General features: G+C 38.4%; 4 protein-coding genes across 5 annotated transcripts; 2 read left to right on the top strand and 2 right to left on the bottom strand.

Annotated features, from left to right (window-relative positions):
- The first annotated feature begins 320 nt into the window (after positions 1-320).
- Positions 321-2,775, top strand: LOC124204347 (solute carrier family 35 member F6-like). The gene is made up of 6 exons (XM_046601393.1): positions 321-947; positions 1,008-1,155; positions 1,218-1,374; positions 1,440-1,883; positions 1,940-2,094; positions 2,181-2,775. The coding sequence occupies exons 1-6, from the start codon at positions 871-873 to the stop codon at positions 2,343-2,345; spliced, it is 1,146 nt and encodes a 381-aa protein (XP_046457349.1). The 5' UTR covers positions 321-870; the 3' UTR covers positions 2,346-2,775.
- On the bottom strand, positions 2,698-7,248 carry LOC124204248 (DNA-directed RNA polymerase, mitochondrial-like). The gene is made up of 12 exons (XM_046601297.1): positions 7,094-7,248; positions 6,054-7,026; positions 5,253-5,994; positions 4,804-5,182; positions 4,610-4,736; positions 4,273-4,504; positions 3,957-4,205; positions 3,729-3,888; positions 3,431-3,659; positions 3,202-3,373; positions 3,031-3,122; positions 2,698-2,965 (listed from the first exon to the last, which is right to left on the bottom strand). Exons 1-12 carry the CDS (start codon positions 7,143-7,145, stop codon positions 2,830-2,832), a joined length of 3,543 nt encoding a protein of 1,180 aa, XP_046457253.1. The 5' UTR covers positions 7,146-7,248; the 3' UTR covers positions 2,698-2,829.
- An 11-nt stretch (positions 7,249-7,259) lies between these two features.
- Positions 7,260-14,032, bottom strand: LOC124204355 (exocyst complex component 8-like). Its single transcript, XM_046601406.1, has 17 exons — positions 12,629-14,032; positions 12,474-12,550; positions 12,268-12,413; positions 11,361-11,456; positions 11,073-11,128; positions 10,848-11,010; positions 9,920-10,077; positions 9,609-9,841; positions 9,395-9,537; positions 9,186-9,339; positions 9,016-9,127; positions 8,724-8,946; positions 8,330-8,655; positions 8,134-8,264; positions 7,840-8,065; positions 7,587-7,777; positions 7,260-7,519 (listed from the first exon to the last, which is right to left on the bottom strand). Exons 1-17 carry the CDS (start codon positions 13,941-13,943, stop codon positions 7,322-7,324), a joined length of 3,948 nt encoding a protein of 1,315 aa, XP_046457362.1. The 5' UTR covers positions 13,944-14,032; the 3' UTR covers positions 7,260-7,321.
- Positions 14,033-14,225: 193 nt separating this feature from the next.
- LOC124204300 (fatty acid amide hydrolase 1-like) lies at positions 14,226-17,564 on the top strand. Of its 2 annotated transcripts, XM_046601351.1 has the most exons (15): positions 14,226-14,310; positions 14,525-14,675; positions 14,743-14,931; positions 15,005-15,061; positions 15,142-15,374; positions 15,441-15,559; positions 15,633-15,720; positions 15,776-15,816; positions 15,891-16,021; positions 16,084-16,304; positions 16,375-16,414; positions 16,496-16,574; positions 16,659-16,832; positions 16,899-17,041; positions 17,123-17,564. In XM_046601351.1, the coding sequence occupies exons 2-15, from the start codon at positions 14,559-14,561 to the stop codon at positions 17,234-17,236; spliced, it is 1,746 nt and encodes a 581-aa protein (XP_046457307.1). In that variant the 5' UTR covers positions 14,226-14,310; positions 14,525-14,558; the 3' UTR covers positions 17,237-17,564. The 2 variants fall into 2 exon arrangements, with proteins under 2 accessions (XP_046457307.1, XP_046457304.1); XM_046601348.1 differs by having other exon boundaries at positions 14,230-14,675.
- The last annotated feature ends 40 nt before the right edge of the window (positions 17,565-17,604 follow it).

The raw sequence follows: 17,604 nt of genomic DNA on the forward strand, positions 1-17,604 counted from the left end.
CGATCTGTAACGATTATGTTTCCGATAGTAAGCATATCACTTGTTAACTGATGACTAATAGGATCAATGAGAGCGGAAGTAATCGTTTGCAGTACATGAAACCTTCTGTTTCTCTGATTTCATCAGCTTCAGTTTGCTGCATTTTCTTACGAATTTGACCACATCTATTGAACACTTTTAGCCTACCCATGTATTATGTACGTACCTGTTGACAATCCACTAGTGATGTTGCAGCTGGCCATGTGCGAAAAATCTTCTGCAGTACGGACGCGTTAAAAAAGAAAACTTTCAACAAGGAAAAGGAAATTTCAAAAAGAGAAAGGGGAAAAAAGGAACGTGATAATAACCCGTTATTGTCCCTGAATAAGAAACCGGTCTTGACGAATTACCGGTCTTGAATGTAGGACAGACTTTTTTTTCCACTTCATGCATATTACCTTTACTAGAGACTAAATTTGAGTACATTTCCCAACTAATGCAGTCTTCTAGATGTAGCATTGCTGGTATTACCGGAAAACAAAACCGTTCCCTTGATATCATGATAAACCTTCAACCGCGTATATTTGTACTTCATTTGGGTCTTAAAAGCTTTTAACCACTACCCATAGATGGCTGGTAATGGGCGTATAGTTTGACACATTGACGGGGGCCGATTGAAAATATAAATCTGCATAGTGGTTTTTGGTTTTCGTCAATCTCGAGGCTACCACTGCCAGTTGTTACTGAAGTTTCTTTGGTGAAGGACGTATAGAGAAGTAAGACAACAGCCCAATCGCATTGACCTAGTCAGAAATTTGATTGCGGAAGCATTACAACTCGGCACCGGTGAGTGCGCATTATTTAATTAAGAGCACTACCCGAGAGATCACCATGGCTTGGACAAGTTATCAACTTTCACTGGCTGTTTTGATGGTTGTTACTGGTTCCATCAACACCCTCTCCACAAAGTAAGATGAGACACTGTGAGTCATCCTTTCACTGCTACTAATACCATCCTCCCTTTTTAGATGGGCTGATAAACTTGAATCAGAAAACAGTGTTGGAGATGTACAGCCGTTCAACCATCCTTTCTTGCAGGCATGTACTATGTTCATTGGAGAATCCCTATGTCTCCTGGTGTTTACCATTTCACATTTTGCCAAAAAGAGGAAACAGGTATTAGTGTAAGTTTCTCCAATTCTTGGAATTTTGACAAATTCTTTTCTCGTTCATGATAGTCTCAAGCGAATGAACTGGCTGCTGTTGTTGACAACCCCGTTTGCAGTTTTAATCCCCTCATTTTCTTCCCACCTGCTATGCTTGACATGTTGGCAACATCGACTATGTATGTTGGACTCAATCTGACATATGCTTCCTCATTCCAAATGCTGAGAGGTAGACCATTCAGCATTTCCACATCTAACAAACAAATCTATTCACTTCTAATTCTTTTGATGTAGGTGCTGTCATTATTTTCACTGGACTTTTGTCCACAGCTTTCCTAGGGAGGCTTTTAAAAGCGCGTGAATGGCTTGGAATGTTAACCGTCATCATGGGTCTGAGTGTGGTGGGCGCTTCCGATTTCATCTTTGGCTCTGGTAGCAGCAACAACTCAATCAACAGTATTATCACTGGAGATCTGCTGATTGTTATGGCGCAAATCGTTACAGCCAGCCAAATGGTATGGGAAGAGAAATTTGTTACCAAACACAATGTGCCAGCGTTGCAGGCCGTCGGCTGGGAGGGTATTTTTGGCTTTGTAACCCTGTCCCTCTTGCTTATTCCCATGTATTTCCTTCGTGTGGGACCTCCATTTAGCTCTAATCCTCGTATGGTCCTTGAAGATGCTTTGGATGGTTTCATCCAAATGCGTAATAACCCAATGATTATTCTCGCGATGTCAGGTATTTATTTTCTATTGTTTTTCAGCCTTCAATCCCTCATTGTCATTTCTTTCTAGGTACTGTGATAAGTATCGCATTTTTTAATTTCGCTGGTGTTAGCGTCACAAAGGAATTGTCAGCAACCACTCGTATGGTTCTGGATTCGGTACGAACGCTTGTTATTTGGAGCGTGAGTCTTTCTCTTCAATGGCAACAATTTTATTGGCCTCAGGTATGAATCATTTATAAATTAATTTTATTGATTAAATGCCAATCAAAACTTTGTAAAGAAAAATTAATGTGACGCTTTTATTACAGATTATTGGATTTGCTTTGCTTGTGATGGGCATGGGCTTGTACAACAACATTATCAACGCTTCGATTTGCAAGTGCCGCCGCGGATCGGACTCGGAGCCACTTTTAGGGGTTAATGAAGACCAATCCATCAATGAGGAAGAAGGAAGACCTAGTGTTATCCACTAGTCTCGCGATATTTTTTTTTTCTTCGTCAAAGTTTCTCTATATGCTTTTCTCAATTCATAGCGGTAACTCCTCATATTTTTTTTTTCCTTTTTTTTCCCCAAACGACGGAAAATTTGTAATCGTTTCGTTACTAGTGCAGTCTCGGTCAGCAAAATTAATTCGTATTTTAAAAAATGAATTGGGACGAGAATTATTTCCTGTTGGTTTCATATCGTGGAACTACCAGATTCTCTTTCATCGTCTGTCTTTCATTAAATGGCGGGTCTTCCTTGATGAAAATTAACAATAGATTATCGTGTGTAGGCGATTGATGTTTATCTTGTTGATTATCTCCTTATAAACAATGAAAAAATTAGGAACTACCACGTCGGGTTTATTGTGGAAAAGACTAGACAATACTAATTATACGAATGCACAGATTTTACAACCATCCTAACTGTTGTTACTTTTGTCCGACAAACAGGTCCGATTAATCCTTTATAGTTTAGGAAAAGAAGTAGACTGAGTCGAGAACAAGGCGCAAATCAAACATACCGCGTCTAGGCACTTCACTTATAATTTGATTCAATCTGTGTCTTGCAAGTCCTTTGGGCGTGTCATCGTCAACAGCATCGGCACCACTTTAAAAACAGATAAGATTTTACAAATGAAGTGTGAGCAATATAGCAAATCTATTATTAAATACCTCGCTCGGACGGCAAACTGTGAGACCAAAAACTTTGAAAGATCTTCCAAAATAGGCTGAGAGTGGAGAGATACGAATTGTTGTCGACAGATCTGAAATAAATAAAAAAAAATACAGGGGAAAGATGAATAAACCAGAAATCTGGAATTCGAGGGTTATTTTTTAAATCACCTTATTCATTTCTGCCACAGTGCAAGGGTGAGTCCAGAAACAATCGTGAATGGACGCAAAAGTGATGCCTTTTCGTTGGCAATACAGTGCAGTTAGCATCATGTGGCTCGAGTCCAAGGAGTGAATAAAGTTTGGTGGGAATGCGTTGCGTTGTTTAATCGCATTCGGTCGACTGTCAACATAAACTATTAGAATTTCTGGGAATGATAAAAAAAAATACCCAATTTACCTTGCTTCGTCGTAAGGATTATTGTTGTACGACTGCACAACTGGTAACCCAATCGGAGTGATCCATTCGACACTTTCTCCGGCGACGGTTGAAATCAATTTAGCACTTTCAGTAAACCAGTCTTGAATATCTTTAGCCGACGTAAACATGTCTTGTAAACTTTGAAATGTTTTGTCAGCCAAATAAACAGATCCAACTTGAACTTGTTCAGGTGTTAGACTCGGTAGTTCTGTTTAGGCAGAAGCCAATGAAGTTAGTAATTTACCCAACAGAATCGTGTACACCACACAAAAATTACCTTTAAGCTGTTTGGCAATTTGTAATCGGGCACCGTACCGCGTGACACCGTATACTGTCGTCATCACTGTTTGCTTGATGATCTTTCGATTGATCAGTCCAGCAAGAAGTTGAGCAATTTCAACATTATTCGCAGCATCTTTGGAACGTTCCCTTTCAACCTATATTAAAAAAACAAAACAAAAAATTATTTCTCCATAAAAAACAAACAATCGAAAGTATTGTGTACTAGATTGGCCACGTTGCTGTAAACGTCTTGTGGTCTATCAGCCGGTGTTAAATTGACGCTTTCGGCTCCAACTGTATCTCGCCCTAAAGCTGCATAATGTTGTAATCCATTACACGATCCGTCTTGATGAATAGGTAAGTGACAAACATAAGCTTCCGGTCCTTCTGGACATCTTAATGCATTTGCGACTTCCATACAAGCTGCTAAGGTTTGCCACGGTTCATCTGAATTGACCCACCATTGTCTTCCCTTTATTATTGTTAAAGTTTCAATAGTTAAAAAATAATAAATGATAATAATTCTTGGCAAGTCTAACCGTTAAAGGATTATCGGCTGAGTCGAGAATTTCCGGCATTATTTTCTCGGCATAGGCATAGCGTTCACTAATCGGCTCCCTTTTCTTCGTACCAGTCAAATTTATCACATGCAGTTTTAACCAGTTGAAACCGTCAGCACCCAAAGGTTTTCCCTGGGCAAAGAAGAGCAGTGATCGAGCCATATCGTGGGAAAGATGCGTAAGATGGGGAGAACATGGGTATACTCGACCTCTAAAATATGAATACATCAAAAATTTAAAAAAATTAAAATAAACCTTGACCTCTTTTAACAACAATTAACAATTTTAAAAAAATTAGCAGCATTCAATATACAACCTAAAGTCCATGTTATGTGGTAGCCAGAAAACTTTATCTCGGAAATGATTAGCAAGTGATAAGCGATAAAGGGAATCACACCACAAACTATACATCTCCGCTTTCTGTCGTTTGAAGGCGATTCGATCTGAGGAATGGATAAGAGAAAATTTGGGAAAGAGTTGGCAAATCGTTCCTGACAAGTGAAAACTAACCTCGATAAGCTTTAACTTTGTGCGATCCATCGGCTTCGGCAGCAACAGGCGACGGTATAGCTAGTGCAGATGGCGGCTGAGGTATATGAAGTTCTTTGCTACCATTAGCATTGAATATCTGAATAACCAAATCTAGAATAGCGCCGTTGATTCTCCACGGAATGGATCCAAGTGCGTTCAATGCATCCAGCGCGGGATAAAGTTGTTGAGGAGGAGTGTTTGCCAATCTTGATCTCTGTTTGGAAGCATGCGCTGGTAAACGCACCAGAGAAACGTCGGTAACCAAATAACCTCCGCATTTATGCGAACTCCACGGCAAGGGTGGTGAAAGCATGGGCAACAGAGAAGAATCGAAGCTTAATTTCTTCTTACGTATCTCCTGTAAGATAGAAATAAATGGTTACCTTGAGCCCAAATCGGGAAATAAAATAAATGAATGAACACATTACGTCGTAGAATTTAACGAGTTGGGGATGCGGTTTGATTTCTCTTAGGGATCTGACGCCTTTGGTGCGATAAACTACGTAGAACGCGGGTGAAGGTTTCCCATCGGTGTTGGTGGGATCGGAAATTTTCAAGTTGCTCAGGATTATATTGTAGAGGAATTGACCAACAGCGAGGACGACAGTATGTGGCCAGAAAATTGACTCATAGTCCAAGTCACATCCTTCCATTTGATGCTGCGTCACAAGTTGCTGCCACATCTGCCTAGGGTTACACAGTTGGCCGTCTTTTGTCGGATTCATATACCACTGACAGTATTTTTCATAAAGAAGTTGGAACTTTTCCAATTGCCCGTTTTCTTTCTTGCGTTGGATGCGTGTTTCTCTAATTACTTTGAAACCCAAGTTGCGACAGAAAAGGTGCATACTTGGTGAGAAGAGTTCGGATGTGCCTGAAAGCATTTGGACTTCTTGAGTCAGCAGTCGGACGTAATCTTCAGTCGATAAGGCGGACAAAAATGGGTAGATGTGCAACGTCTTGCGACGTGTCGCTTCAAATTGGGCCTTGCACATTTGCATATCGCGAATAATCGCTTCTCGCAACACTGGTATCCATTCTTGCTCCAGTTTTTCCATTTCGCTTATCGCCTGGTTATCCACTGAGATAGAGTTTGAATTTGTGATGGATTGTATAAACACGGCACCACTCATTTCTGAATCCAGTTGCTGGGTGGCTAATTTTTTCAGGCTGTAAAAATTTGTGTTAGAAACAATTATATCAAAATCGTACAAAGGAATAAATAGTACTTGTCTTCTTTCAGCAGTCCTTCTACGTTTGATGGAATGGCCGACTCGACATGTGTGTCGTTTAAGGAAGTCAGCAAAGGTGTGGTGTATGTTAGTGGAGTTGAAGAAAATTCGGGTTCAAAATCGGGTAAACCCAACCTTATTCCTTTGATTGCCAGTTCCCTGTGATTACCCAGGAACTTGCAAGTTTTGAAAATATCGTCTACATTTAGATCACAAATTTCCATTTTGTCTAGAAGATTTTCCGAAATGGCTTCCAAGCCGCTTTCTCGTTCAGACTTTAGGCCCAAACCGATGAAGCAAGCGGCAAACGATTCTAAAGTAAAGGGAATACCACCTTCCTCCATCATTGTCACAATTTCCTTAATGAGCTTCCAGCTGCAACACGCAGAAGCCTCTCTGAGCATAGCATCATATACTTCACTGCTCTTGAAATGTTTTACCTCACCATGGTAGTTTCGTAACAAGAGCATGGCCTTGTATACCATACCCTGCTGCATGCACATGGTTACGTAACTTTTGAGACTTAATCGGAAAGCAATTTCTTTTTTCTTTTGTAATTCAATGGCAGTTGCCTTTGCATCTTCACTCTGAAGATGGTCTCTTAATTTTTTCTCAGCCTTTTTCGCTTGGGCTTTTGCAGACTTGATTTCCCGGTTTGTTTTTAGAATTTTTTCTTCAGATACTATCTTTGGGACCCCATCTAATAGAACCTCTGTTCCTTCACTTGGTTCAGTTAAAAAATTTGGCAGCAAATAAGTGTTGTGGCTTTCTTCAGTCTCTTCTTCATGTAGTTCGATTTCTTCATCACCTATTTTCTGTGGGTCACTATTTTGATCTTGACTTTTAATAGATGCTCTAGAATTTGGATTTGATATAGAGAAGTTTCTGTGGCCAGGACTATTTCTGGTTTCACATGTTGTTTTGATACAATTGACTCGAATTGCAATCATAGTTCTAGACAACTGGAAACCTTCAAGTTAAAAAAAACAACAACAATGGGATGAAACTGAAAAATAAAATGTTTTGAAATAATGTACCTTTCAGGTGATAACTGGCTAGTGTAGCCAAACATTTTCGACAAGATATCATGATTCATGACCAAAAAGGCACTTGGATTGAATTGAATCAGGAATCAACGGCACGTGTTGACATTACTAAAGCAGACGAACTTGAGCTGTAACAAAACATAAAAACATCAAAGCCTTTTCTAACTCATCATTGCCATGTATTTGTATTTTCTCCGAATCTATTACATTCACAGTTGGTTAAATAAAAGACTGATCAGATGCAGGAGATTTTATGGTAGTAATTACTTTCTTGCCATCATTAGCTAACCATTCAAAATCTGCCCGCAATTTCGCGAATGAAGGACTCGGATGAAGCCGAACCTCTTCAACCCTATGCTGAGCTAGCGACAGAACAGTATGTATTAAAAATGAGGCATTTTTATGGATGAATTTTGCCTAGGAAAATTGATATGATTTTTAAATAGTAATTAACAATAAATATAGTACGACTAATCTATAGTACCTCCCCCTTGTATTTGCCCGAGCGCAAAGAGTTTTCCACGTGCTTCAGTTGGGCTTGGAAGATATCATGCAAGATCTCGTCAACAAAAATGTTGCTATCTGCTGAGGGCATCTTCAGCGCGTCATCCAGGAAAGTCAAGTAGGCCTTCGAAAAATTAATTGTGTTGCTTGTCAGAGCCACCCACCATTCATCTAAGGAATACAATTTATTAGTTAACACCTAATTGAGAATTTCATTCCAGTACTAAACCAACCATAAACCAAAGAATGAATTGATGCAATTCCTATTTCGCTCAAATCATCAGCAAATCTTGCAATTCCACTCTTGTTGACGAGGTTCACCGGTCGCCATTTATCTTCAAGAGCACGAAGCTTAATAGATTCCAAAAGCTTCTCACGGGCATCGCGCAAACATCGCTCCACTTGACCACGGAGTTCACTTTCCAAATAGAAAGTCAAATCCAATCCAATTTCAATGAGCTAAATTTCATGAGAGCTCTGTGTTAGAATTGATGTAAAGAAATTTATTATTTGTAAATGTTGATTACCTGTTCAGAATGGTTCCTCACTAGAGCGACGCATTCAGCGACCGTCGTCAGTGTTGAGCCTGATGTGAAGACATGCTTTCTGAAATTATTTCCAAATTTTCCGACTTCATTCCGCGACCAAACAACAAAGGCTAAAAATAAAACGTTATGCTGATGAAAGGTTTGAACATAAATAATAAAACCATTTTTCACATACCGGAAGCGCAAACTTTGTTTTTAGGAAACACACGAGATATTTCTCGACCAGTGTCCGCAACAAAAGGAAAGAAAAGACTCGTTATTCTTTTGATGTACAGGGTTGTGGCTCCCTCTGTTTTTAGCTGACGGAGATTGTGCTTTAGAAGAGCAGAGCGATGTTTGAGGAAAAGATCGCAAGCTTGTGATGCCTGACCTAATCTAGAGAGTAAAAGGACGGCACGTGAAGCTGCTCTTGGTCCTCCCTGTAGGGATTTGTCTGGAGAAACGCGCAACTCATTCATTAAAACTTCGCTCAATTGGCGAATCCGACTATCAATTTTCAATCTGAATAACCAGGGAATAATATTAATATTAGTTATAAGAAAACCATATTTAAATAACAGAAGGCATACCTCAAATCACGATGCAGGTTGACCACACTGGAAGAAGCACCGTCCCAAAATGCTCGGGTTTTCTCTGCCAATGAAACAGCTTCTTCAAAGTCTCGCTGTGCCACATAGACGTCCATGTCGTCGGCCACTTCGATAACCCAATCGGGAATAGACTCAACGGCAACTTCTGGGCTGCTTCCACTTCCGTTAGGAATATAAGGCAAGTTCTCGTCCTCTGCAAAAGCTGTAAAATGACGGCATAATAGTCAACTGCGTATTTTTTAATAGTATACGAAAAAAAAGGTTAAATTACGATTAAATGCGTCGTCATAGCTATTGTCCTTTGTTTCTTCCGAAGGCGTTGGGCTAACGTCTTTCTTATTCTTCAGCTGCTTGGCTAACTCAAAAGCTTCAAGCCACTCTTTCTACAAAAGAAAAGTTTCTTAAGCTTTGAATTATAACTCAGATTTATTAAGACGGCACCTTGTCGTTTGAATTAGCGCACTGAAGCACTCGCGTATCTGGAAACATCATTAATTTAAACGCATATTTGACAGGGCCCAGATCACGAATATTGATTACTGCTAAGCCTTCCAGTTCATACAGTGCTTGATACTGATATCGCATATTGCCCCGTCTACAAATAAAAAACTGTAATATTGATGGCACAGAATTGTTAAAAAATTATCTACTTGTTAGGAAGCCATGAAGCAATCATAAAACTATCATTTAGTAGAAACCCACGAACTCTTCCGACTGCGCAATTATCGGACGGATCCAATTCCACCATATCTCCTTCATGAATTAAAGTCCTTGTAAGAGATTCCACAACATTCTACAGAATCAAACCAGAAAAATAATGAAGTGATTTTTATTTGAAAATAAGAGTAATTGTACAAAACTTACAGCACAGCCTTCAACTTTTTCTAAGAGTGCAGTTAGACGCTTTCTACCTTCTTGATTGTTTACATTCAAGTTAACTGCAACTTCAGCATTGAACTTGGCTTTTATTTCAGGTTTCTCAACACCCCTAAGTCCAGGAGCTTTGTCACCAAGTAAAGAGTTTTCCAAGAGTGTCACTATCAAGGAACGTTGCTCAGTCAACAAATGAGAGAGTTGGTACATTTCACTTTCCAAATCTGTGAGTATAGCAATAAATGTTAGTGTGGTAATCCTTTTTCATATTATTTGATTTTTTGTCAGAGTGCTGAACTCACATGAAATCTCCTTAGCTGTTTCAATGAATTGCATATAATTTTGATAAACATTTTTTTTAAGATATTGATTTGTCTCTTCGGATAGGGCTTGAATTTTCTGCCTGTGTTGTAGTAGATCGTGACCGCCCACCGTACTCTGTGTAAGCTCTTTAACGTCTATTTACAAATTTTTAAAATTATACAGTGATGAATACTGGTTCCTTGATAGTTTTAATTCAAAACTGATATAGAATGAAAGTTGACAAAATAGCTTTACTCACATATTTCAGCCGAAAACCCTGGCGCACCTAATTTTCTCGACAACAGGTCTGACATTTTGTTTTGACAGTTCGAAAGAATAAAAAATATTAGAGCAACTGCAGAAAAACAAAAACTAGCATGCAGACGCCAAAAAAGCCTCACCACTTGGCACTATCTGGAAAACTCTTGACTGAACAAGCCACGTGCGGTTCTTCCTGCTATTAAATTTGTCATCGCAATCTTTATTTCATCATGTATCTGATGTATTATTTGAACGAAAATGGCGATAGAGTTTACACCCTTAAGGTATGTTAGATATTTTTCCTGTCATTTAAAGCATTAGCTAATAGTAAGCGTTGTTTGTTCACAGCGCGTGGATCCTCAGGGCAAGCCCACTGTCTCTGCTCATCCAGGTATATATTTTAGATTCAAAGTGTTTTTCATCAGTTTTTAAAATATATTCTTTTTCTCCCAGCTCGATTCTCCCCAGAAGACAAATACTCTCAACACAGAATTATCATCAAGAAGAGGTTCGGTTTGCTCCCCATTCAGAAGGCCTCACCAATCTACTGAGTAAATTCATGCAAACACATTTTTTCAAAGAAATACAAACTTTTTTTTTACTTCAATTAATATTTGGTAATTATAAAACAACTTAATTTAAATTGTGCTAGGGAGCTCATTGTTTTCAGCTAAAACCAAAATGTTGACAAATTCCATATTGCTGTCGACAAACTGAAGACTAGCTTCTTGTTGCAAAATTTCCTGGTTAGTAGTTGGTTGGTCAACTTTGGCTTGTTTATGGATCCGCTTGTGAGACATTACTAGAATTTTATTCCTGAACATTTTACCTAAATTTTCAAAAAAATTGTGAGTTTTGTTTTATAATTTAAACAATTTCTATAATTATTACCACAAATTGGGCAAGGCACAGGCTCCTCGGTGTTCTTGTGAGTATATGTGTGAGCCCTGATTAATTAAAAAGCAAAAAGGATTTACAACATTTAAATCAAAATTAAAAATATTCTGTCATTTTACCTGAGATGTTGTGGCTGTCTGAAAGCTTTGTTGCATTGACTGCACTTAAAAGGTCTTTCTTCCGAATGCATCCGTAAATGTTGCCGGAAGTTGTACTAGTTGAGGATTAAAGAGAAAAAGTAATAAGACTGACCTGAATGCATCACTTCAACTTTCCACTTACTTTAGATGTAAAGCTTTTGGCACATGTAGGGCATTTGAATGGGCGCTCTCCCGTATGTGTCCTTTCATGTACAGTTCTTGCCGCGGAAGTAGTAAACTGTGAATTACAGTGTTGACAAGGAAAATTTGGCTTTGGAGCAGGTTCTTCCGTATGCGTAGCCTGGTGTCGTTGCATGGCTTTTATAATATAATAGCATAATTATTTTTACAATGTTTATTATAAACTTATTATATACCATACCTGTCTTTTTGAAAAAAGATTTGTCACAAAGCGAGCACTGGTGAACCTATTAAATGAAAAATAGTTAATTTGTACCGAAATCGATGAAGAAGTGGGAAATTAGAGTGAACTACCGTTCCAGGATGTTCAGTTCTTTTATGTTGCTTCAATTCGTTAATGTTAGGAAATTGCTGTTGGCAGATAGTGCAGGGCAGCGTGGTCTGTTCGCCCGTATGCGTCGCACGATGGGCATTGAAATGCCGGATGCGGTGAAACGTCATGGGGCAAAATTCGCAACCGAAAATGGCTTCTGGCTTACGAACGCGCTGTTCACCACCAAAATTTGGTGCTTGATCCAACAAATGCTGATGGGTACGCATATGTAATCGCAAATTGGTGGACTGGATCGAAATGATGGATGAAATTTGTGTTTAAAGCATGAAGACGAATTGTTTGTATTACCTGAGCGAACGATTTATCACAAATGACACATCTGTGTGGTTTTTCTCCTGTATGCACGAAAGAATGCTTCCTCAGATTGCCATTTGTATGAAATCTTTTCCCACATTCGGGCACTATGCAACGATAAGGCCTCGTGTCACTATGGATCCTCATATGAATCTCAAGTCTGGGATGAGATTGGTATCCATCTGAATTCTGTGATTGGAAACATATTTAACCTTAATACCTGGATTTTTTGGTGAAAGATTTTCCACAGATACTGCATTTGATCAGGTCTAATTGATTGTTGTGTTGGTAATGAACGTGCGATTTCAGCAGATTAGCCGATGCAAAGGAACGCCCACAATGTTCGCACAGATAGTTCTTCTCTCCCTATTTAATTATTTGTGAAATTTGGATCAATTCGAGATGGAACACATAACATTTGTTTACCTGATGGTTAGCAAAGTGAACGCGAATCCATGAAGCTGAGATGAGTTTACCACATATTTCACAAATCACCATATTCTCTATTGTTAATGAAAAGGAAAAAAAAAGTACAGTAATTAAAAAGGTGAATGAAGAAGGAAATGAAATCGAGAGCATACGAGATCCTTTCTTGGATGTCCCTGCAGTTTCCAAGTCACCAGTCTCATCTTCGTTCCTGGAGGATGAAGCGTTCAAAATGTTATGGGCAACTTCTTTAGCACGTGAATGGTCTTTCTTAAGACGATTGAGCGTGCTGAGTAAAACACGCTTCCGTCGAGCTTCAGTTTCCACCTCCACAGAGATCTCATCTTCCTGCTGAGATTGTTCTTGATGACACTTTTGGTTGGCATGATCTAGCAACGGATATTCAATTGCTTTAATGAAAGGATCCAATCGTATGGGCTGGCCATCTAAAATTATGTGCGCCTTGCCGTTAACGCAACACATGGTCTTGACAGGCAATCGACTACTAAAAAAGCTATTGCGCTGTTGACGGACTTGAAAGATGTCTCTTTTCCGGGCAGGTGGGTACACTTTAGTGCATTTTTTTACTGTTGACGATTCCTCACATTCCGATTCGCTATCGGGTTCGTCATCTTGAATTTGAAGAAAGATCCGTATAGGTGGCAAGGCACGTACTAAAGCCCGGTAATAGCTGAATAGCTGTGGGTCGAAATAGATTCCTAATCGATCGGACATTCGTGGGTAGTCCAGAAGGTTACCAACGACTGCATTCGCTTCCGTCAATAAGTTAAATTTTAAACATGTTTTTTCAAAAACAGAGCCATTTCTCATCCCATCTGGATTAACTATGTCTAGTTGATTTCTCAGTGGATCTTGAAGAGTAATTTCTCTTTTGGGAAGTTGCAAAGGTCTAGATGGATAAACTGGTAGCTTTTTGAAATATTTTGCAGGATGTTTTTCTCTTTTTTTATTGTCAGAAATCACTGTCTTGTTTTGATTCAGAGGTATTTCAACAGTCATTTGCTTAGGTCTTGTCTGAGTAAGCTCTATTTTACTCGTTATTGAGCATGTTGAAATATTCTTGTTTGGTAAAGGCTTGGCAAAACTACCAACATGTAACTGTTTCAGTAAATCTCTGAAAGACTGCTCCTCTTGGCGATTGATATGAGCTTGCCCTGTGTAGATGTATTGCAACAAATTTGAAATGTCATTGTGTTGGTAACCATCCAATATTAAGACTACTTCATCATCTTCTGTTCTTTCTTTTAAAATATTGGCTAAAATAGGGCTGGCGGCTGCAAGCACGGCACTATTGGCACGTAGAGGATGATTACCATCGTTCAGAAAGGCCGATTCAAACACCACAATTCGGACATCAGCGTAAATTTCTTCTTCTAAAGACGCCTGGAGAGCTCGAGATAAACACAGATGGTGTCCTTTTCCATTTATTCTAACTTGGGCTACTGTCATTCTTTTCTATATCTCACAGAAAACCGATTTCGAAAATTTGTTTACCACCACAATCCACAAACGACGTGTAAGGCGAAATCTCAAATAATGGCTGCCCCCAAGTGGCGGCAAGAGGAGGTAATAATAAATAATAATATTAATTAAAGCTGAAAATAATCGTTTTTCAACCTTTAATGTAATAGTGGAGTTAATAGTTTTATTTTATTTAAGTGAATGTATTAATTTATTTTACTTTGGGAGTAATTATTTATTTCCACCATCTGGCAAGCAACCAGTTAAAAGCAAACAGTTAAAAATAAAGCCATGTGCTGAAGTGACTTGGTGATTGAAGTTTGGAGATCGAACTTTGAACTAGATAATAAATCCGGTTTATGATCATCATATTTATTTATAAAAATAGATATTCCTCGATAAGTTTGTTAGATATTCCTCGATAAGTTCACTATGTAGCAATCGTTTACAAGAACCAGTTCAGTTGAAACATTACTTTGAACAAAGATAGAGAAATTTTTTAGTTTTTACAATTTGTGTGAAATGTTGGTTGAAAATGTGTTAACTGACTGTATATTCAATGGAGTTAGGTACGTTTTCTTCAAAAACCCATTCATCCAAACAATGGGTTCGCTTTTTCCAGACTCTTCAGTATACATGCTGAAGACTACGGCTGTAGGATTCATTGTGATCTATGTGACACGTTACACTACCAAGTCAATTGGTAACATATGGCAGAACGTAATGTTTATCCCAGATTTTATTTTCATGAAATTGTCACTAAATTTCTTCATCTTAACTTTTTTAGTGGTTAGTGAAGAAGACAGTCAGCCAAAAATTGAAGGAAGTTTGCAGAAACAAAGGGAGGCTAGAACATGATCTTGCTTCGGTTAATCAAACAAATAGTTGTGTGGAATTGGAAATTTCTGTCCTTTTGCAGAAACTTCAGGATGGACACTTGAGTTGTGTAGAAGTTTTGAGAGCATATCAAGCTAAGGTTTATTTTTTATTTAGTTCAAAGGTGATAAATACAAAACTTATTTAAACAAATATATCATGTTTGGATTCAGGCTCTGGAAATAACAACTGAATACAATTGCATCACGGAATTCATCCTAGAAGCTGAAGTATGTTTCAAATAATTAGAGCATTAGGCCTACTCGGTAGTTTCCCGTCTGTTTTCATCTAATTTTTCGTGCCGTCGTAGGAATGGGCCAAGAAGCTAGATGATGATGCAGCCCTTGGTGGAAAGAAAGGTCCGCTTCATGGGCTGCCGTTCAGCGTGAAAGACAATGTTGGAATAATTGGATACGACAGTACAATTGGTATTTCGAGATTTCTCAATCAACCTTCTACTGAAGACGCCGCAATAGTTATTGCCTTAAAAATGCTCGGAGCAATTCCGTTTTGTAAAACCAATATCCCTCAAACCAATATGAGGTGGACCTTCCTTTGCTTTGATATTCATAGACTGTTGTTTTGACAGACTTGGCTTTTGTGTTTTAGCTTTGGGTGCAGTAACCCTATTTGGGGATTGACTATGAATCCATGGGACAAAGAGCGAACACCCGGTGGTTCAACTGGAGGAGAAGCTTGTCTCATTGCTGCTGGCGGGTCGCCGATAGGTGCTGTATTTGATTTTAAACAAATGATTTATTAACTTTTTTTTTTTTTTTAAATTTTCTTCTGATGTTCTAGGAATCGGTTCTGATATAGGAGGCAGTGTCCGTCTTCCGGCAGCTTTTTGTGGAATATACTCAATTAAACCGACCACTTCAAGAATTAGGTATAAATTCATCTTTGTGGGGAAAACATTTAATGTTATCGTTTTCTTTTTACAGCATGAAGGGATTCAGAAAGGTCGCTGTAGCTAATGTCGGAGGTAATATTTATACTTATCTTAAACCTTCTATTCGTTATATTCAGTCTAGTATAATTATCATTTCTTGGTTAAAGTTGCATCTGTTCCAGGAATCATGGCTCGTGATTCCCAAACTGTTGTAACCGTTACAAAACTTCTTCTAAACGACAATCATCTCCAGATTCATGGTGATCCTGACCTGTTACCCATTCCTTGGAATGAGAAAGTATTTTTTAATTTTTTAAATGCTTTGGAATTATTTGACTTAATCAATTGAATGTTGTAAAGATGTTTTCAGAAAAAAGAAACCTTCGGATTGGTTACTATGAAGATGACGGTTTCTTCCCTACAACCCCCGGAATCCGCCGAGCCATCCAAATTGCCAAAGCTAAATTAGAAGCATCAGGACATGAACTCGTCCCTTTCCTTCCTCCGCGCGTCGAATACGTTCTTAACTCTTTTATCAGCATACTGACGGCCGATCAAAGCAGATATTTACTCGAAGCGCTGTAATCTTACTGCTATTCTTTGATTTTAGTTCGTCTCTTTATTCAAAATTTCTCTTACTCCATTACTTAGTTCTAATGACGACATTGACCCAGTTCTTAAACCTACGCTGGTAAGTAGTATATTCTTATTACAACTATTTTGTATATTATTCGTTGGTTTTATTCAGTTAACAAGAATTAAATAACTTTAGTGTGCATTGAGTATTCCTACCTTTGTTAAGCGACTCGTTCGGCCCTTTTTTTCTGCCAAATTGATGCCCGTCTACTTAGGTAATTGGTCCAGCAATAGTTTTACTGCCTACCCATTTTTTTTTTTTTTTTTTAGTATAATTTAAAATAATAATAAAAATCTAGGTCTTGGAGGAAACAGAATCCGTGAAACCCACCAGCTTTGGAGCGAAATTACAAAGAAGAATTTGTACAAGGAAGAATTTTTGTCGCATTGGCGAGAGCAAAAACTCGACCTGTGTATAGGACCATGTTTCGCTTGCCCGGCTCCACGTTCTGTAGATGTCAGCAAGCTTGCCCGTGAGTTATTCCAATTAATCTATATAGTTTAACGTTTATTATTTTACATTTCTTGATAATCAATAGCTGCTCTCTCGTATACGAGCCTGTACAATTTTCTTGATTTTCCTGTTGGAATCCTACCGATTGACAAGGAAAACGTAGAAGATCAAGCCAAGTTAGAAGTCGAATACAAATATTCTGACGCGGTTTGCAATCTTGTTAAAGCGGTTAGTACTTCGTGTTGCTTGAATATTAAGTAAGCTTGAATTATATTATATTATTTTGTTTGTTTAAAAATACCCATTTAGACTACTAAAGGGGCTACAGGAATGCCGCTAGCAATTCAAATGATAGGACTACCCTACCAAGAAGAGATGGTTCTTCGTGGAATGGAAGTTCTTGACGCTGCGATGCGTCAATAATATTCACTACATAAAGTGCAACGCGCATTGTGTTATTATCTAGAACTGTAGAATTATCTAGTACATTAAGTATTATTTAGCAATATCAGTTCCTTCCAGGTATCATTTTAACGCAACTTTAAGAGATATGTAATTGGAAATTTGTTACGGCTTTGAAAAACGCAAAAATTCTGTTGATTTTTGCTATTTGAATGATTTTCTTCCAACAAATAGTGTTCTGCCTCGACCAGTTCCAATATTTCTCTTGAAATTTCTCTTGAAATAGGGGAACAAATTTTCGATTTTTCATTTTTTTTATTGTAATAAACTAATAAATCGTCAAATCACAGATACAGACTATTATGGTCAAATCGTGCTTTGCTTTGTTC

The sequence above is a fragment of the Daphnia pulex genome, chromosome 2 (assembly GCF_021134715.1).
Source record: "Daphnia pulex isolate KAP4 chromosome 2, ASM2113471v1".
NCBI classification, from domain to species: Eukaryota; Metazoa; Arthropoda; class Branchiopoda; order Diplostraca; family Daphniidae; genus Daphnia; species Daphnia pulex.

What these genes read in the sequence shown, in the direction of transcription:
- LOC124204355 (XM_046601406.1), bottom strand. Translation starts at nt 13,943, where the DNA reads ATGACAGTAGCCCAAGTTAGAATAAATGGAAAAGGACACCATCTGTGT. An exon ending in AACAGCTAAGGAGATTTCAT is followed by an intron (nt 9,842 to 9,919) that starts GTGAGTTCAGCA and finishes CTATACTCACAG; the next exon opens with ATTTGGAAAGTGAAATGTAC. An exon ending in AACCTGCATCGTGATTTGAG is followed by an intron (nt 8,656 to 8,723) that starts GTATGCCTTCTG and finishes CTGGTTATTCAG; the next exon opens with ATTGAAAATTGATAGTCGGA.
- LOC124204300 (XM_046601348.1), top strand. Translation starts at nt 14,478, where the DNA reads ATGTTGGTTGAAAATGTGTTAACTGACTGTATATTCAATGGAGTTAGG. An exon ending in ATCCCTCAAACCAATATGAG is followed by an intron (nt 15,375 to 15,440) that starts GTGGACCTTCCT and finishes TTTGTGTTTTAG; the next exon opens with CTTTGGGTGCAGTAACCCTA. An exon ending in AGATGTCAGCAAGCTTGCCC is followed by an intron (nt 16,833 to 16,898) that starts GTGAGTTATTCC and finishes GATAATCAATAG; the next exon opens with CTGCTCTCTCGTATACGAGC.
- LOC124204347 (XM_046601393.1), top strand. Translation starts at nt 871, where the DNA reads ATGGCTTGGACAAGTTATCAACTTTCACTGGCTGTTTTGATGGTTGTT. An exon ending in CTCATTCCAAATGCTGAGAG is followed by an intron (nt 1,375 to 1,439) that starts GTAGACCATTCA and finishes CTTTTGATGTAG; the next exon opens with GTGCTGTCATTATTTTCACT. An exon ending in AACAATTTTATTGGCCTCAG is followed by an intron (nt 2,095 to 2,180) that starts GTATGAATCATT and finishes CTTTTATTACAG; the next exon opens with ATTATTGGATTTGCTTTGCT.
- LOC124204248 (XM_046601297.1), bottom strand. Translation starts at nt 7,145, where the DNA reads ATGATATCTTGTCGAAAATGTTTGGCTACACTAGCCAGTTATCACCTG. An exon ending in CAGCCGATAATCCTTTAACG is followed by an intron (nt 4,206 to 4,272) that starts GTTAGACTTGCC and finishes ACAATAATAAAG; the next exon opens with GGAAGACAATGGTGGGTCAA. An exon ending in AATCCTTACGACGAAGCAAG is followed by an intron (nt 3,374 to 3,430) that starts GTAAATTGGGTA and finishes TTATGTTGACAG; the next exon opens with TCGACCGAATGCGATTAAAC.